Below are 16201 nucleotides of genomic sequence, written 5' to 3'. Positions count from 1 at the left end.
TCTTCAAATCAGGCTTACCAGCTTCTCTGACAGAAACTGCTATCCTACAGGAAGCCAGTCACAAATTGGTACAAACAAATGTCATTGTTCCAGTTCCACCTCACCTAAGAAACAGGGGTTATTATTCAAACCTGTTTGTGGTACCGAAACCGGACGGTTTTGGTAAGGCCAATATTGAACCTAAAGTTCTTGAACCCATTCTTGCAAGTATTCAAGTTCAAGATGGAGTCTCTGAGAGTTCTGGAAGAGGGGGAATTCCTGCTATCCCTGGATATCAAGGATGAGTTCCATCACATTCCGATCTGGCCACCTCACCAGGTCTATCTAGGGTTTGCACTACAGAACTGTCACTATCAGTTCCAGACATCGCCATTTGGCCTCTCCACTGCACCGAGGGCAGAGATGATGCTCCTCCGCAAGCAGTGAGTGAACATAAGTCCATATCTGGATGATCTACTGATAAAGGCGTCTTCCATGGAGAGGCTGTTGCAGAGTATTGCTCTCTCAGTTCAACTACTCCAGGATCATGGGTGGATCCTGAACCTTCCAAAGTCACATTTGGAACCGACAAGGAGACTGCCCTTCCTGGGGATGATACTCGACACGGAAGTGCAGAGGGTGTTTCTACCAATGGAGAAAGCGTTGGTGATCCAATCAATGGTCCGGGATGTCTTGAAGCCAGCCCGGGTATCGGTTCCTCAGTGCATTCGCCTTCTGGGAAAGATGGTAGCCTCCTACGAGGCTCCCCAGTACGGAAGATTCCATGCACGGTTCTTCCAGCATGATCTCCTGGACAAGTGGTCGGGATCACATCTTCACATGCACCAGCGGATACGTCTGTCGCCGAAAACCAGAATTTCACTCGTCCGGTGGCTCAAAACTTCTCACCTACTCGAGGGCCACAGGTTCGGGATTCAGAATTGGATTCTTCTAACCACGGATGCAAGTCTCAGAGGTTGGGGAGCAGTCACCCAAGGGGAAAGCTTCCAAGGAAAGTGGTCCAGTCAGGAATCTCCTTCCAATAAACGTTCTGGAACTGAGGGCCATTTACAACGGCCTTCTACAAGCGTCACATCTGCAAGGTCAAGCCATTCAAGTTCAGTCGGACAACGTCACAGCAGTGTCCTACATAAACAGGCAGGATGGAACAAAGAGCAGAGCTGCGATGTCAGAGGTAATAAGAATCCTCCTCTGGGCGGAAAGACACGCGGTGGCGTTGTCGGCGATCATCATTCCGGGAGTGGACAACCAGGAAGCGGACTTCCTCAGCAGACACGATCTCCGTCCAGGAGAATGGGGCCTCCATCCGGAGGTATTCGCAGTGGTAACAAGCCGATGGGGCGTACCTCAAATAGACATGATGGCCTCTCGCCTCAACAAGAAGCTTCGTAGATACTGTTCCAGGTCACGAGACCCACAAGCAGTGGCGGTGGACGCCCTGGTAACTCCGTGGGTGTTCCGGTCAGTGTATGTATTCCCTCCACTTCCGCTTTTCCCAAGGATTATCAAACTAATAGTGAACAGGAGTTCAGGCGATCCTCATTTCACTGAACTGGCCAAGAAGAGCTTGGTACGCGGCTCTTCTAGAATTACGGCTCGAGGATCCGAAGCCACTTCCTCTTCGCAAGGACCTTCTACAACAGGGGCATTCGCCTATCAAGACTTACCGTGGCTACGTTTGACGGCATGGAGGTTGAACACCAGATCTTAGCTCGGAAGGGCATTCCAAACAAGGTCATTCCTACTCTGATCCAAGCTAGGAAGGGAGTAACGTCTAAGCATTACCATCGGATTTGGAAGAAGTATGTGTCTTGGTGTGAATCCAAGAAGTTTCCAATAGTGGAGTTCCAACTAGGACGTTTTCTCCTCTTTCTGCAAGCAGGTGTGGATGTGGGCCTACGCTTGTGCTCCATAAAGGTCCAGATTTCGGCCTTGTCCATTTTCTTCCAGAAACAATTGGCTGCTCTTCCTGAGGTTCGGACATTCTTGAATGGAGTTCTGCACATCCACGTGGTGTTGCAGTTCCTGCAGTCGGATTGGTTTGAGCCTTTACAGGAGGTAGACGTAAAGTTCCTTACTTGGAAGACGGTCACACTGTTGGCATCTGCAAGACGTGTGTCGGAATTGGGGGCATTGTCGCACAAGAGCCCCTACTTGATTTTCCATGAGGATAGAGCTGAGCTCAGGACACGTCAGCAGTTTCTTCCAAAGGTTGTGTCGGCTTTCCATATCAACCAACCTTTTGTGGTGCCAGTGGCTACTGACACCTCTATTACCTCAAAGTCACGTTGTGCGGGCTTTGAAGATATATGTGAAGCGAAATGCTTGTCACAGGAAGTCGGACGCACTATTTGTCCGTTATGATCCCAACAAGATTGGGTGTCCTGCTTCTAAGCAGACAATTTCTTGCTGGATCAGTCTTACTATCCAGCATGCTTATTCTACGACTGGATTGCCGATTCCAAAATCGGTTCAGGCCCACTCTACCCGTAAAGCGAGTTCTTCCTGGGCGGTTGCCTGGGGTGTCTCGGCACTGCCGAGCAGCTATTTGGTCAGGGTCGAACACGTTTGCTAAGTTCTACAAGTTCGATACTTTGGCCTTTGAGGACTTCAAGTTTGGTCAATCTGTTCTGCAAGGACCTCAGCACTCTCCCTCCCGTACTGGGAGCTTGGTACATCCCCATAATACTAAATTGGACCCCAGCATCCTGTAGGACGTAAGAGAAAATAGGATTTTATATACCTACCGGTAAATCCTTTTCTCGTAGTCCTTAGAGGATGCTGGGCGCCCGCCCAGTGCTTCGTTTTCCTGCATTGTTACTTGGTTAAGTATTGTTAATTCAGCCGTTGCTGAATCTTTTCACGTTGGTTAACTTGGCTTTCCTTTTGTTATATGTGAGCTGGTGTGAATCTCACCACTATCTGTGTATTTCCTTCTCTCGAAGTTTGTCTGTCTCCTTGGGCACAGTTTGTAGACTGAGTCTGGTAGGAGTGGCATAGAGGGAGGAGCCAGCCCACACTATTAAACTCTTAAAGTGCCAGTGGCTCCTAGTGGACCCGTCTATACCTCATGGTACTAATTTGGACCCCAGCATCCTCTACGGACTACGAGAAAAGGATTTACCAGTAGGTATATAAAATCATCTATTTTTATGTGCAAACTTATTTCTGAATTGTTGGCACCTCAAAACTAGACAAACAGGTTACTGGGGTATATAATTTGCTGTCAGGTCCTTTCCGACGGAAAGGTCCCAACAGCTCTCTATTCAATGCCGAGTCAAACTCAACAGGTTTAGCCCGTTCCCGTCAGTGTCAATCTGACTTTTTTTAAAGTCTGATTGACATTGTCAGAAACTGGGCTGTCAGGTTTGTCCCCGCTTCCGACAATACACGCGTCTCGGTGGCTGAAGCTTCAAATCCGCGTGTGTTCCGACAGCATTCCGACTTGTCGGATTTCCCGACTTGTCGGAAAAACTGAGCCCGGATTAAATAGATGGGAACCCCTTCCGACCTATTCCAGTCGAAAACTGCCTTCTTTCCGACAAGACGGCAGTTTCCGACTCTAATTGAATATACCCCACTGTCGCTTTCAAAATAAAAATATTTGATTTCCTTACGTTCTGCTTAAATACATTGTGCTGATGTGATGCTTTTTCCCAAGACAATGTACAGAAACATATCAAATACATCTTAGTAATTGCTCTTTATTAAAAAATAAATCAAGGTGTTTTTAATTAATGAATACTAAATGTAATTCTATAGTTACATCTCTTAGCGGACGCTAAGTCTATCCACCCAAGTTTTAATTCTATCCAACTGGATGTGTTATAAAGCTTTTTCTAACCTGTTGATAAAAGAAAGTGTAATATTGTATTTGTTCTAGTTTCCTTAATGGGTTATTAGTATTTGAAAAGACAATTTCTCTTACGTCCTAGAGGATGCTGGGGACTCCGTAAGGACCATGGGGATAGACGGGCTCCGCAGGAGACATGGGCACTTTAAGAAAGAACTTTAGGTATGGGTGTGCACTGGCTCCTCCCTCTATGCCCCTCCTCCAGACCTCAGTTTATTACAGTGCCCAGAGGAGACTGGGTGCATTACAGGGAGCTCTCCTGAGTTTCCTGAAAAGAAAGTATATTTGTTAGGTTTTTTATTTTCAGGGAGCCTGCTGGCAACAGACTCCCTGCATCGACGGACTGAGGAGAGAGAAACAGACCTAGTTTAATGTTAGGCTCTGTTTCTTAGGCTACTGGACACCATTAGCTCCAGAGGGATCGGTACGCAGGTCTCACCCTCGCCGTCCGTCCCAGACCCGCGCCGCCGACCTCCTCGCAGAGCCGGAAGATAGAAGCTGGGTGAGTATGAGAAGGAAGAAGACTTCAGAGGCGGCAGAAGACTTCAGATCTTCATAGAGGTAACGCACAGCGCCATTGCTCCCACTGCGCCATTGCTCCCACACGGCAGTCACTGTAAGGGTGCAGGGAGCAGGGGGGGCGCCCTGGGCACCAATATAAACCTCATTTTCTGGCAAAAGTACATATATACAGCTAAGCACTGTATATAAAAGAGCCCCCGCCAGTTTTTTAAATATTTGAGCGGGACCGAAGCCCGCCGCTGAGGGGGCGGAGCTTGTTCCTCAGCACTCACCAGCGCCATTTTCTCCACAGCACAGCACTGAGAGGAAGCTCCCCGGACTCTCCCCTGCTTATCCACGGTGAAAGAGAGTTTTAAAGAAAGGGGGGGTGGGCACATAATTTGGCGCAAAATACAGATTACAGCGCTTTCTGGGTAAACATATTGTGTGTTTTTCTCTGACGTCCTAGTGGATGCTGGGAACTCCGTAAGGACCATGGGGAATAGCGGCTCCGCAGGAGACTGGGCACAAATAGAAAGCTTTAGTACTACCTGGTGTGCACTGGCTCCTCCCCCTATGACCCTCCTCCAAGCCTCAGTTAGATTTTTGTGCCCGAACGAGAAGGGTGCACACTAGGGGCTCTCCTGAGCTTCTTAGTGAAAGTTTTAGTTTAGGTTTTTTATTTTCAGTGAGACCTGCTGGCAACAGGCTCACTGCATCGAGGGACTAAGGGGAGAAGAAGCGAACTCACCTGCGTGCAGAGTGGATTGGGCTTCTTGGCTACTGGACACCATTAGCTCCAGAGGGACCGCTCACAGGCCCAGCTTTGGAGCTCGGTCCCGGAGCCGCGCCGCCGGCCCCCTTACAGAGCCAGAAGCAAGAAGAGTCCGGCAAATCGGCGGCAGAAGACATCCGGTCTTCCACAAGGTAGCGCACAGCACTGCAGCTGTGCGCCATTGCTTCTCAGCACACTTCACACTCCGGTCACTGAGGGTGCAGGGCGCTAGGGGGGGGCGCCCTGAGCAGCAATAGAAACACCTTGGCTGGCTAAAAATACATCACATATAGCTCCTGGGCTATATGGATGAATTTTAACCCCTGCCAGATTTTCACAAAAAGCGGGAGAAAGGCCGCCGAGAAGGGGGCGGAGCCTATCTCCTCAGCACACAGGCGCCATTTTCCCTCACAGCTCCGCTGGAAGGACGTCTCCCTGACTCTCCCCTGCAGTCCTGCACTACAGAAACAGGGTAAAAAAAAGAGGGGGGCACTAATTGGCGGGTTATTAACAATACAGCAGCTATAAGGGAGAAACACTTATATAAGGTTGTCCCTATAGCTATATATAGCGCTCTGGTGTGTGCTGGCATACTCTCCCTCTGTCTCCCCAAAGGGCTAGTGGGGTCCTGTCCTCTATCAGAGCATTCCCTGTGCGTGTGCTGTGTGTCGGTACGTTTGTGTCGACATGTATGAGGAGGAAAATTATGTGGAGGCGAGGCAATTGCCTATAATAGAGATGTCACCCCCTAAGGAGTCGACACCTGAGTGGATGGCTTTATGGAAGGATTTACGTGACAGTGTCAGCTCCTTACAAAAGACGGTTGATGACATGAGACAGCCGACTAATCAGCTAGTCCCTGTCCAGGCGTCTCAAAAACCATCAGGGTCTCTAAAAAGGCCGTTACCTCAGGTGGTGGATACTGACGTCGACACGGATACTGACTCCAGTGTCGATGGTGAGGAGACAAACGTGACTTCCAGTAGGGCCACACGTTACATGATCACGGCAATGAGAGAGGTGTTAAACATTTCTGATACTGCAAGTACCACTAAAAAGGGTATTATGTGGGGTGTGAAAAAACTACCTGTAGTTTTTCCTGAATCAGACGAATTAAATGAGGTGTGTGATGAAGCGTGGGTTTCCCCCGATAAAAAACTGATAATTACTAAAAAGTTATTGGCATTATACCCTTTCCCGCCAGAGGTTAGGGCGCGTTGGGAAACACCCCCTAGAGTGGATAAAGCGCTCACACGCTTATCAAAACAAGTGGCGTTACCGTCTCCTGATACGGCCGCCCTCAAGGAACCAGGTGACAGAAAACTGGAGAATATCCTTAAAAGTATATACACACATACTGGTGTTATACTGCGACCAGCAATCGCCTCAGCCTGGATGTGCAGCGCTGGGGTGGCTTGGTCGGATTCCCTGACTGAAAATATTGATACCCTGGATAGGGACAGTATATTGTTGACTATAGAGCATTTAAAAGATGCATTTCTATATATGCGAGATGCACAGAGGGATATTTCCACTCTGGCTTCGAGAGTGAGTGCGCTGTCCATTTCTGCCAGAAGAGGATTATGGACGCGACAGTGGTCAGGTGATGCGGACTCTAAACGGCATATGGAAATATTGCCTTATAAAGGGGAGGAGTTATTTGGGGTCGGTCTATCGGACCTGGTGGCCACGGCAACTGCTGGGAAATCCACATTTTTACCCCAGGTAGCCTCTCAACATAAAAAGACGCCGTCTTATCCGGCTCAGTCCTTTCGTCCCCATAAGGGCAAGCGGGCAAAAGGTTCCTCTTTTCTGCCCCGGGGCAGAGGAAGGGGAAAAAGACTGCAACAGACAGCCACTTCCCAGGAACAAAAGCCCTCCCCCGCTTCTGCCAAGTCCTCAGCATGACGCTGGGGCCTTACAAGCGGACTCAGGCACGGTGGGGGCCCGTCTCAAGAATTTCAGCGCGCAGTGGGCTCACTCGCAAGTGGACCCCTGGATCCTGCAAGTAGTATCTCAGGGGTACAAATTGGAGTTCGAGACGTCTCCCCCTCGCCGGTTCCTGAAGTCTGCTTTACCAACGTCTCCCTCCGACAGGGAGGCAGTATTGGAGGCAGTTCACAAGCTGTATTCCCAGCAGGTGATAATCAAGGTACCCCTCCTGCAACAAGGGAAGGGGTATTATTCCACGCTGTTTGTGGTACCGAAGCCGGACGGCTCGGTGAGACCAATTTTAAATCTGAAGTCTTTGAACACTTACATACAGAGGTTCAAATTCAAGATGGAGTCACTCAGGGCAGTGATCGCGAACCTGGAAGAGGGGGACTATATGGTGTCTCTGGACATCAAAGATGCCTACCTCCATGTCCCCATTTACCCTTCTTATCAAGGGTACCTCAGGTTTGTGGTACAAAACTGTCACTATCAGTTTCAGACGCTGCCGTTTGGATTATCCACGGCACCTCGGGTCTTTACCAAGATAATGGCCGAAATGATGATTCTTCTTCGAAGAAAAGGCGTTTTAATTATCCCTTACTTGGACGATCTCCTGATAAGAGCAAGATCCAGAGAACAGTTAGTAGTCGGAGTAGCCCTATCTCAAGTAGTGCTACGGCAGCACGGCTGGATTCTAAATATCCCAAAATCGCAGCTGATTCCGACAACACGTCTTCTGTTCCTAGGGATGATTCTGGACACAGTCCAGAAAAAGGTGTTCCTTCCGGAGGAGAAAGCCAGGGAGTTATCCGAACTGGTCAGAAACCTCCTGAAACCAGGGCAAGTCTCAGTGCATCAATGCACAAGAGTCTTGGGAAAGATGGTAGCTTCCTACAAAGCGATTCCATTCGGCAGATTCCACGCAAGAACGTTCCAGTGGGATCTGCTGGACAAATGGTCCGGATCGCATCTTCAGATGCATCAGCAGATAACCCTGTCCCCAAGGACAAGGGTGTCTCTTCTGTGGTGGTTGCAGAGTGCTCATCTTCTAGAGGGCCGCAGATTCGGCATTCAGGACTGGGTCCTGGTGACCACGGATGCCAGCCTGAGAGGCTGGGGAGCAGTCACACAAGGAAGAAATTTCCAGGGCTTGTGGTCAAGCCTGGAGACATCACTTCACATAAATATCCTGGAGCTAAGGGCCATCTACAATGCTCTAAGCCTAGCACGACCTCTGCTTCAAGGTCAGCCGGTGCTGATTCAGTCAGACAACATCACGGCAGTCGCCCACGTAAACAGACAGGGCGGCACAAGAAGCAGGAGGGCAATGGCAGAAGTTGCAAGGATTCTTCGCTCGGCGGAAAATCATGTGATAGCACTGTCAGCAGTGTTCATTCCGGGAGTGGACAACTGGGAAGCAGACTTCCTCAGCAGGCACGACCTCCACCCGGGAGAGTGGGGACTTCACCCAGAAGTCTTCCACATGATTGTGAACCGTTGGGAAAGTCAAAGGTGGACATGATGGCGTCACGCCTCAACAAAAAACTAGACAGGTATTGCGCCAGGTCACGGGACCCTCAGGCAATAGCTGTGGACGCTCTGGTAACACCGTGGGTGTACCAGTCAGTGTATGTGTTCCCTCCTCTGCCTCTCATACCCAAGGTACTGAGAATCATAAGAAGGAGAGGAGTAAGGACTATACTCGTGGCTCCGGATTGGCCAAGAAGGACTTGGTACCCGGAACTTCAAGAGATGCTCACGGAGGACCCGTGGCCTCTACCTCTACGAAGGGACCTGCTCCAGCAGGGACCCTGTCTGTTCCAAGACTTACCGCGGCTGCGTTTGACGGCATGGCGGTTGAACGCCGGATCCTGAAGGAAAAAGGCATTCCGGATGAAGTCATCCCTACCCTGATCAAAGCCAGGAAGGATGTAACCGTGCAGCATTATCACCGTATTTGGCGTAAATATGTTGCGTGGTGCGAGGCCAGGAAGGCCCCTACAGAGGAATTTCAACTGGGTCGTTTCCTGCATTTCCTGCAAACAGGACTGTCTATGGGCCTAAAATTAGGGTCCATTAAGGTTCAAATTTCGGCCCTGTCGATCTTCTTCCAAAAAGAACTGGCTTCAGTTCCTGAAGTTCAGACGTTTGTCAAAGGGGTGCTGCATATACAGCCTCCTTTTGTGCCTCCAGTGGCACCTTGGGATCTCAATGTGGTTTTGGGGTTCCTAAAATCACATTGGTTTGAACCACTCACCACTGTGGACTTAAAATATCTCACATGGAAAGTGGTAATGCTATTGGCCCTGGCTTCAGCCAGGCGCGTGTCAGAATTGGCGGCTTTATCATATAAAAGCCCTTACCTAATTTTTCATACGGATAGGGCAGAATTGAGGACTCGCCCTCAATTTCTCCCTAAGGTGGTTTCAGCGTTTCACCTGAACCAGCCTATTGTGGTACCTGCGGCTACTAGGGACTTGGAGGACTCCAAGTTGCTGGACGTAGTCAGGGCCCTGAAAATATACGTTTCCAGGACGGCTGGAGTCAGAAAATCTGACTCGCTGTTTATCCTGTATGCACCCAACAAGCTGGGTGCTCCTGCTTCTAAGCAGACTATTGCTCGTTGGATTTGTAGTACAATTCAGCTTGCACATTCTGTGGCATGCCTGCCACAGCTAAAATCTGTAAAAGCCCATTCCACACGGAAAGTGGGCTCATCTTGGGCGGCCGCCCGAGGGTTTTCGGCTTTACAACTTTGCCGAGCAGCTACTTGGTCAGGGGCAAACACGTTTGCTAAATTCTACAAATTTGATACCCTGGCTGAGGAGGACCTGGAGTTCTCTCATTCGGTGCTGCAGAGTCATCCGCACTCTCCCGCCCGTTTGGGAGCTTTGGTATAATCCCCATGGTCCTTACGGAGTTCCCAGCATCCACTAGGACGTCAGAGAAAATAAGAATTTACTTACCGATAATTCTATTTCTCATAGTCCGTAGTGGATGCTGGGCGCCCATCCCAAGTGCGGATTGTCTGCAATACTTGTACATAGTTATTGTTAACTAAATCGGGTTATTGTTGTAGTGAGCCATCTTTTCTAGAGGCTCCTCTGTTTATCATACTGTTAACTGGGTTCAGATCACAAGTTATACAGTGTGATTGGTGTGGCTGGTATGAGTCTTACCCGGGATTCAAAATCCTTCCTTATTGTGTACGCTCGTCCGGGCACAGTATCCTAACTGAGGCTTGGAGGAGGGTCATAGGGGGAGGAGCCAGTGCACACCAGGTAGTACTAAAGCTTTCTATTTGTGCCCAGTCTCCTGCGGAGCCGCTATTCCCCATGGTCCTTACGGAGTTCCCAGCATCCACTACGGACTATGAGAAATAGAATTATCGGTAAGTAAATTCTTATTTTTTTCCTGGATCATTGGCGCTGGGATACTCTCTCTCTGTCTCTCCAAAGGGCCTTGTGGGGGAACTGTCTTCAGATAAGAGGATTCCCTGTGTGTGTGGTGTGTCGGTACGCGTGTGTCGGTATGTCTGAGGTAGAAGGCTCTCCTAGGGAGGAGGTGGAGCAAATGAGTGTGGTGTCTCCGTCGACAATGCCGTCACCTGACTGGATGTATATGTGGAATGTTTTAAGTGCTAATGTGAATTTATTGCACAAAAGACTGGACAAAGCTGAAGCTAGGGAACAGGAAGGGAGTCAACCCCTACCTGTCCCTATGTCGCAGGGACCTTCGGGGTCTCAAAAGCGCCCACTATCCCAAATAGTAGACACTGATACCGACACGGATTCTGACTCCAGTGTCGACTACGATGATGCAAAATTACAGCCAAAATTGGCTAAAAGTATTCGATATATGATTATTGCAATAAAGGATGTACTGCATATCACTGATGACTCCTCTGTCCCTGACACGAGGGTACACATGTTTAAGGGAAAGAAAGCTGAGGTAACCTTTCCCCCCTCTCATGAGCTGAACGAGTTGTGTGAAAAAGCGTGGGAATCTCCAGACAAGAAACTGCAGATTCCCAAAAAGATTCTTATGGCGTATCCTTTCCCGGCAAAGGACAGGATACGGTGGGAATCCTCCCCTAGGGTGGACAAAGCGTTGACACGCTTATCCAAAAAGGTAGCGCTGCCATCCCAAGATACGGCTACCCTTAGGGATCCTGCTGATCGCAAGCAGGAGGGTACCTTGAAGTCCATTTACACACATTCTGGTACCTTACTCAGACCGGCGATAGCGTCGGCTTGTGTTTGTAGCGCTGTAGCAGCGTGGACAGATACCTTATCGACGGAAATTGATACCCTGGATAAGGATACCATTTTATTGACCCTAGGACATATTAAAGATGCTGTCTTATACATGAGAGATGCTCAAAGAGACATTGGTCTACTGGGTTCTAGAGTCAACGCTATGTCGATTTCTGCTAGACGAGTCCTATGGACCCGGCAATGGACAGGTGATGCCTAAGAGGCATAGAGGAGGTTTTACCTTACAGGGGTGAGGAACTGTTTGGGGACGGTCTCTCGGACCTGGTCTCCACAGCTACGGCAGGTAAATCAAATTTTTTGCCTTATTTTCCCTCACAGCCTAAGAAAGCGCCATATTATCAAATGCAGTCCTTTCGGTCACAGAGAAACAAGAGAGTTCCCAGGAACAGAAGTCCTCCCCGGCCTCTACTAAATCCACCGCATGACGCTGGGGCTCCGCTAAGGGAGTCCGCCCCAGTGGGGGCACGTCTTCGACTTTTCAGCCACATCTGGGTTCACTCACAGGTGGATCCCTGGGCAATAGAAATTGTTTCTCAGGGTTACAAGCTGGAATTCGAAGAGGTGCCTCCTTGCCGGTTTTTCAAATCGGCCTTACCGGCTTCTCCCCCAGAAAGGGAGATAGTGTTAAATGCAATTCACAAATTGTACCTTCAACAGGTGGTGGTAAAAGTTCCCCTACTTCAACAAGGGAGGGGATATTACTCAACCCTGTTTGTAGTCCCGAAACCGGACGGTTCGGTCAGACCCATTTTAAATTTAAAATCCCTGAACTTATACTTGAAAAGGTTCAAGTTCAAGATGGAATCGCTCAGAGCGGTCATCGCCAGCCTGGAAGGGGAGGATTTTATGGTATCCTTGGACATAAAGGATGCATGCCTTCATGTTCCCATATATCCACCTCGTCAGGCGTACCTGAGATTTGCGGTACAGGATTGTCCATACCAATTTCAGACGTTGCCGTTTGGGCTTTCCACGGCCCCGAGGATTTTCACCAAGGTTATGGCGGAAATGATGGTGCTCCTGCGCAAGCAAGGTGTCACAATTATCCCGTACTTGGACGATCTCCTCATAAAAGCGAGATCACGAGAGCAGTTGCTGAACAGCGTGTCACTTTCACTGAAGGTGTTACAGCAACACGGCTGTTTTCTCAATATCCTGGATACGGACCAGAAAAGGGTTTATCTTCCGATAGAAAAGGCCCAGGAACTCATGACTCTGGTCAGGAACCTATCGAAGCCAAAACAAGTGTCAGTGCATCACTGCACTCGGGTCCTGGGGAAGATGGTGGCATCTTACGAGGCCATTTCCTTCGGCAGGTTCCATGCAAGGACTTTCCAATGGGACATACTGGACAAGTGGACCGGGTCACATCTACAGATTCATCAGTTGATCACCCTGTCCCCCAGGGCCAGGGTATCTCTCCTGTGATGGCTACAGAGTGTTCACCTTCTAGAGGGTCGCAGGTTCGGCATTCAGGACTGGATTCTGGTAACCACAGACGCAAGCCTCCGAGGTTGGGGAGCAGTCACACAGAGAAGAAACTTCCAAGGTCTTTGGTCAAGTCAAGAGACTTGTCTTCACATCAACGTCCTGGAGCTGAGGGCTATATACAACGCCCTTCGTCAAGCGGAGACCTTGCTTCGCGACCTACCGGTTCTGATCCAGTCAGACAACATCACTGCAGTGGCTCATGTAAACCGCCAAGGCGGCACAAGGAGCAGAGTGGCAATTGCGGAAGCCACCAGGATTCTTCGCTGGGCGGAAAATCATGTAAGCACACTGTCAGCAGTGTTCATTCTGGGAGTGGACAACTGGGAAGCAGACTTCCTCAGCAGACACGACCTGCATCCAGGAGAGTGGGGACTGCCACAGATAGACATGATGATGTCCCGCCTCAACAAAAAGCTACAGAGGTATTGCGCCAGGTCAAGAGACCCTCAGGCAGTGGCTGTGGACGCCCTAGTGACACCGTGGGTTTTCCAGTCGGTCTATGTGTTTCCTCCTCTTCCACTCATACCCAAAGTGTTGAGAATAATAAGAAAAAGAGGAGTGCAGACAATTCTCATTGTTCCGGATTGGCTGCGAAGGGCCTGGTATCCGGATCTGCAGGAGATGCTCACAGAAGATCCGTGGCCTCTTCCTCTAAGACAGGACCTTTTGCAACAGGGACCCTGTCTGTTCCAAGACTTACCGTGGCTGATTTTGACGGCATGGCGGTTGAACGCCGGATTCTAGCGGAAAAGGGCATTCCGGATGAGGTCATTCCTACTCTGATAAAGGCTAGGAAGGACGTGACAGCAAAACATTATCACTGTATATGTCGAAAGTATGTTTCTTGGTGTGAGGCCAGGAATGCTCCTACGGAAGAATTCCATCTGGGCCGTTTCCTTCACTTCCTACAAACTGGAGTGAGTTTGGGCCTAAAATTAGGCTCCATTAATGTTCAGATTTCGGCCTTATCCATTTTCTTTCAGAAGGAATTAGCTTCTCTCCCAGAAGTACAGACTTTTGTGAAGGGAGTGCTGCATATTCAGCCTCCTTTTGTACCTCCGGTGGCGCCTTGGGACCTTAACGTGGTGTTGAGTTTCCTTAAGTCGCACTGGTTTGAACCACTTAAAACAGTGGAGTTAAAATATCTCACTTGGAAGGTGGTCATGTTGTTAGCCTTGGCTTCGGCTAGGCGAGTGTCGGAATTGGCGGCTTTGTCTTATAAAAGCCCCTATCTGGTTTTCCATATGGATAGAGCGGAATTGCGGACTCGTCCTCAATTTTTGCCTAAGGTGGTGTCATCTTTTCATATGAACCAACCTATTGTGGTGCCTGTGGCTACCGGAGACTTGGAGGATTCCGAGTCCCTTGATGTGGTTGGTCTTTGAAACTTTACGTGGCCAGAACGGCTAGGGTCAGAAAAACAGAAGCACTGTTTGTCCTGTATGCAGCCAACAAGGTTGGTGCTCCTGCTTCAAAACAGACTATTGCTCGCTGGATCTGTAACACGATTCAGCAGGCTTATTCTACGGCTGGATTACCGTTACCAAAATCGGTTAAGGCCCACTCCACTAGGAAGGTGAGCTCTTCTTGGGCGGCTGCCCGAGGTGTCTCGGCATTACAACTGTGTCAAGCTGCTACTTGGTCGGGGTCAAACACCTTTGCAAAGTTCTATAAGTTTGATACCCTGGCTGAGGAAGACCTCCTGTTTGCTCAATCGGTGCTGCAGAGTCATCCGCACTCTCCCGCCCGTTTGGGAGCTTTGGTATAATCCCCATGGTCCTTACAGAGTCCCCAGCATCTTCTAGGACGTAAGAGAAAATAAGATTTTAAACCTACTGGTAAATCTTTTTCTCGTAGTCCGTAGAGGATGCTGGGCGCCCGTCCCAAGTGCGTACTACTTCTGCAAGACTTGTATATAGTTTTGCTTACATAAGGGTTATTTTATAGTTTTCATCGGTATCAGACTGATGCTGTGTTGTTTTCATACTGTTAACTGGTTAGTATATCACAAGTTATACGGTGTGAATGGTGTGGGCTGGTATGAATCTTGCCCTTGGATTAACAAAAATCCTTTCCTCGTACTGTCGGTCTCCTCTGGGCATAGTTTCTCAAACTGAGGTCTGGAAGAGGTGCATAGAGGGAGGAGCCAGTGCACACCCATACCTAAAGTTCTTTCTTAAAGTGCCCATGTCTCCTGCGGAGCCCGTCTCTCCCCATGGTCCTTACGGAGTCCCCAGCATCCTCTACGGACTAGGAGAAAAAGATTTACCGGTAGGTTTAAAATCTTATTTTTTCCAGACAACAGCATGAGTCAAACCTTTTGGAGGAACAATTTCAAGTACCATTGGTGTAGAGGGATTAATGACATGCATGAGAAACAAGGACTTGATGCAAAAAGGAGATCATTTAGCAGTGATTAACATAAAGCAACCACAAACTTGCAGTAAAACAAGTCATCACAAGCGTTATCTGACTCTTCATTTGCTTTCCAGAGAGCAGCATGAGTTGGAAAAGCAGATTGAAGCACTAAAAACAAACCAGAGCCTGGCACTTGGTCGGCAGAAGGGGTTTGAGGATGAAATAATTCGTTTTAAGAAGGAGCTACGTGAACCTCAGTACAAAGATGCTGAAGAGAAACACAAGGAGATGATGATCATTATGAGGACTACAGAACTGGCCAACAAAGACTTGGATATCTATTATAAGACTCTGGACCAGTGAGTATTGGGAACAATAAAATAGGAACTCTGTACTAGAACTACCATGTAGAATTCTTTCACTGTGTTCTGCTCTTCTTGCTTCCTATTTCAAAGGTTTGTAATTGAATTGGAAGTGAATAGAATGAATAGATGTCTAGCCCTGTAGGTGGCTTTTCCACTGAAGTGTGGGTGCTGCACACTAGGCAGGAGCTTCCATTGAGGAAACTTAGGCGGTGTCTGAAACACGGAATCAGTGACACATGTTTAGTGTTTTCATGTCCCCATGGCCACAACACACAGAGCACTAGATGCTCATAGTATGAGGGAGAAGCAGCCACCAGCTTTTTGGATGCAATGTTGCTGCTCCTGCATGTCAGCATTATGTTGGGAATGTGTTGCTTAGCTGTAATGTCCCAGTTAGGTGCTACACTCCCATTCTGAGCTGCTGGGGATGCCATCTCCTGTTTCCCAATGTAGCAAGGAGTGGGGGTGGATGTGCCCCTTCTAAGTGGTAGAAAGGGAACACCGCTGCCTTTGTGTACCTTCCTCAGGGTATGTGGCAGCCCTGGCTGTAGAGAACATCACATGAGCATTCACTGAAATAGTAGGAAATATTTTTCCAAAGAGTCTTGCTGCTTCTAGGCATTTGTCATCTTTTAATTAAAGGTAT

General features: G+C 48.8%; 1 protein-coding gene across 1 annotated transcript in view; it reads left to right on the top strand.

The window, feature by feature from the left end:
• The window catches only part of RAD50 (RAD50 double strand break repair protein), a 442933-nt gene that overhangs the window by 301417 nt on the left and 125315 nt on the right, over positions 1–16201 (top strand). Inside the window, exon 22 of the mRNA XM_063928180.1 lies at positions 15325–15549. Coding sequence (XP_063784250.1) covers positions 15325–15549 — 225 coding nt within the window. The remainder of the gene's footprint in view (positions 1–15324; positions 15550–16201) is intronic.

The sequence above is a fragment of the Pseudophryne corroboree genome, chromosome 6 (genome assembly GCF_028390025.1).
Source record: "Pseudophryne corroboree isolate aPseCor3 chromosome 6, aPseCor3.hap2, whole genome shotgun sequence".
Lineage (NCBI taxonomy): Eukaryota > Metazoa > Chordata > Amphibia > Anura > Myobatrachidae > Pseudophryne > Pseudophryne corroboree.
Note: the sequence above shows the minus strand (reverse complement) of the source record. Positions and strands in the feature narration are given on the sequence as shown.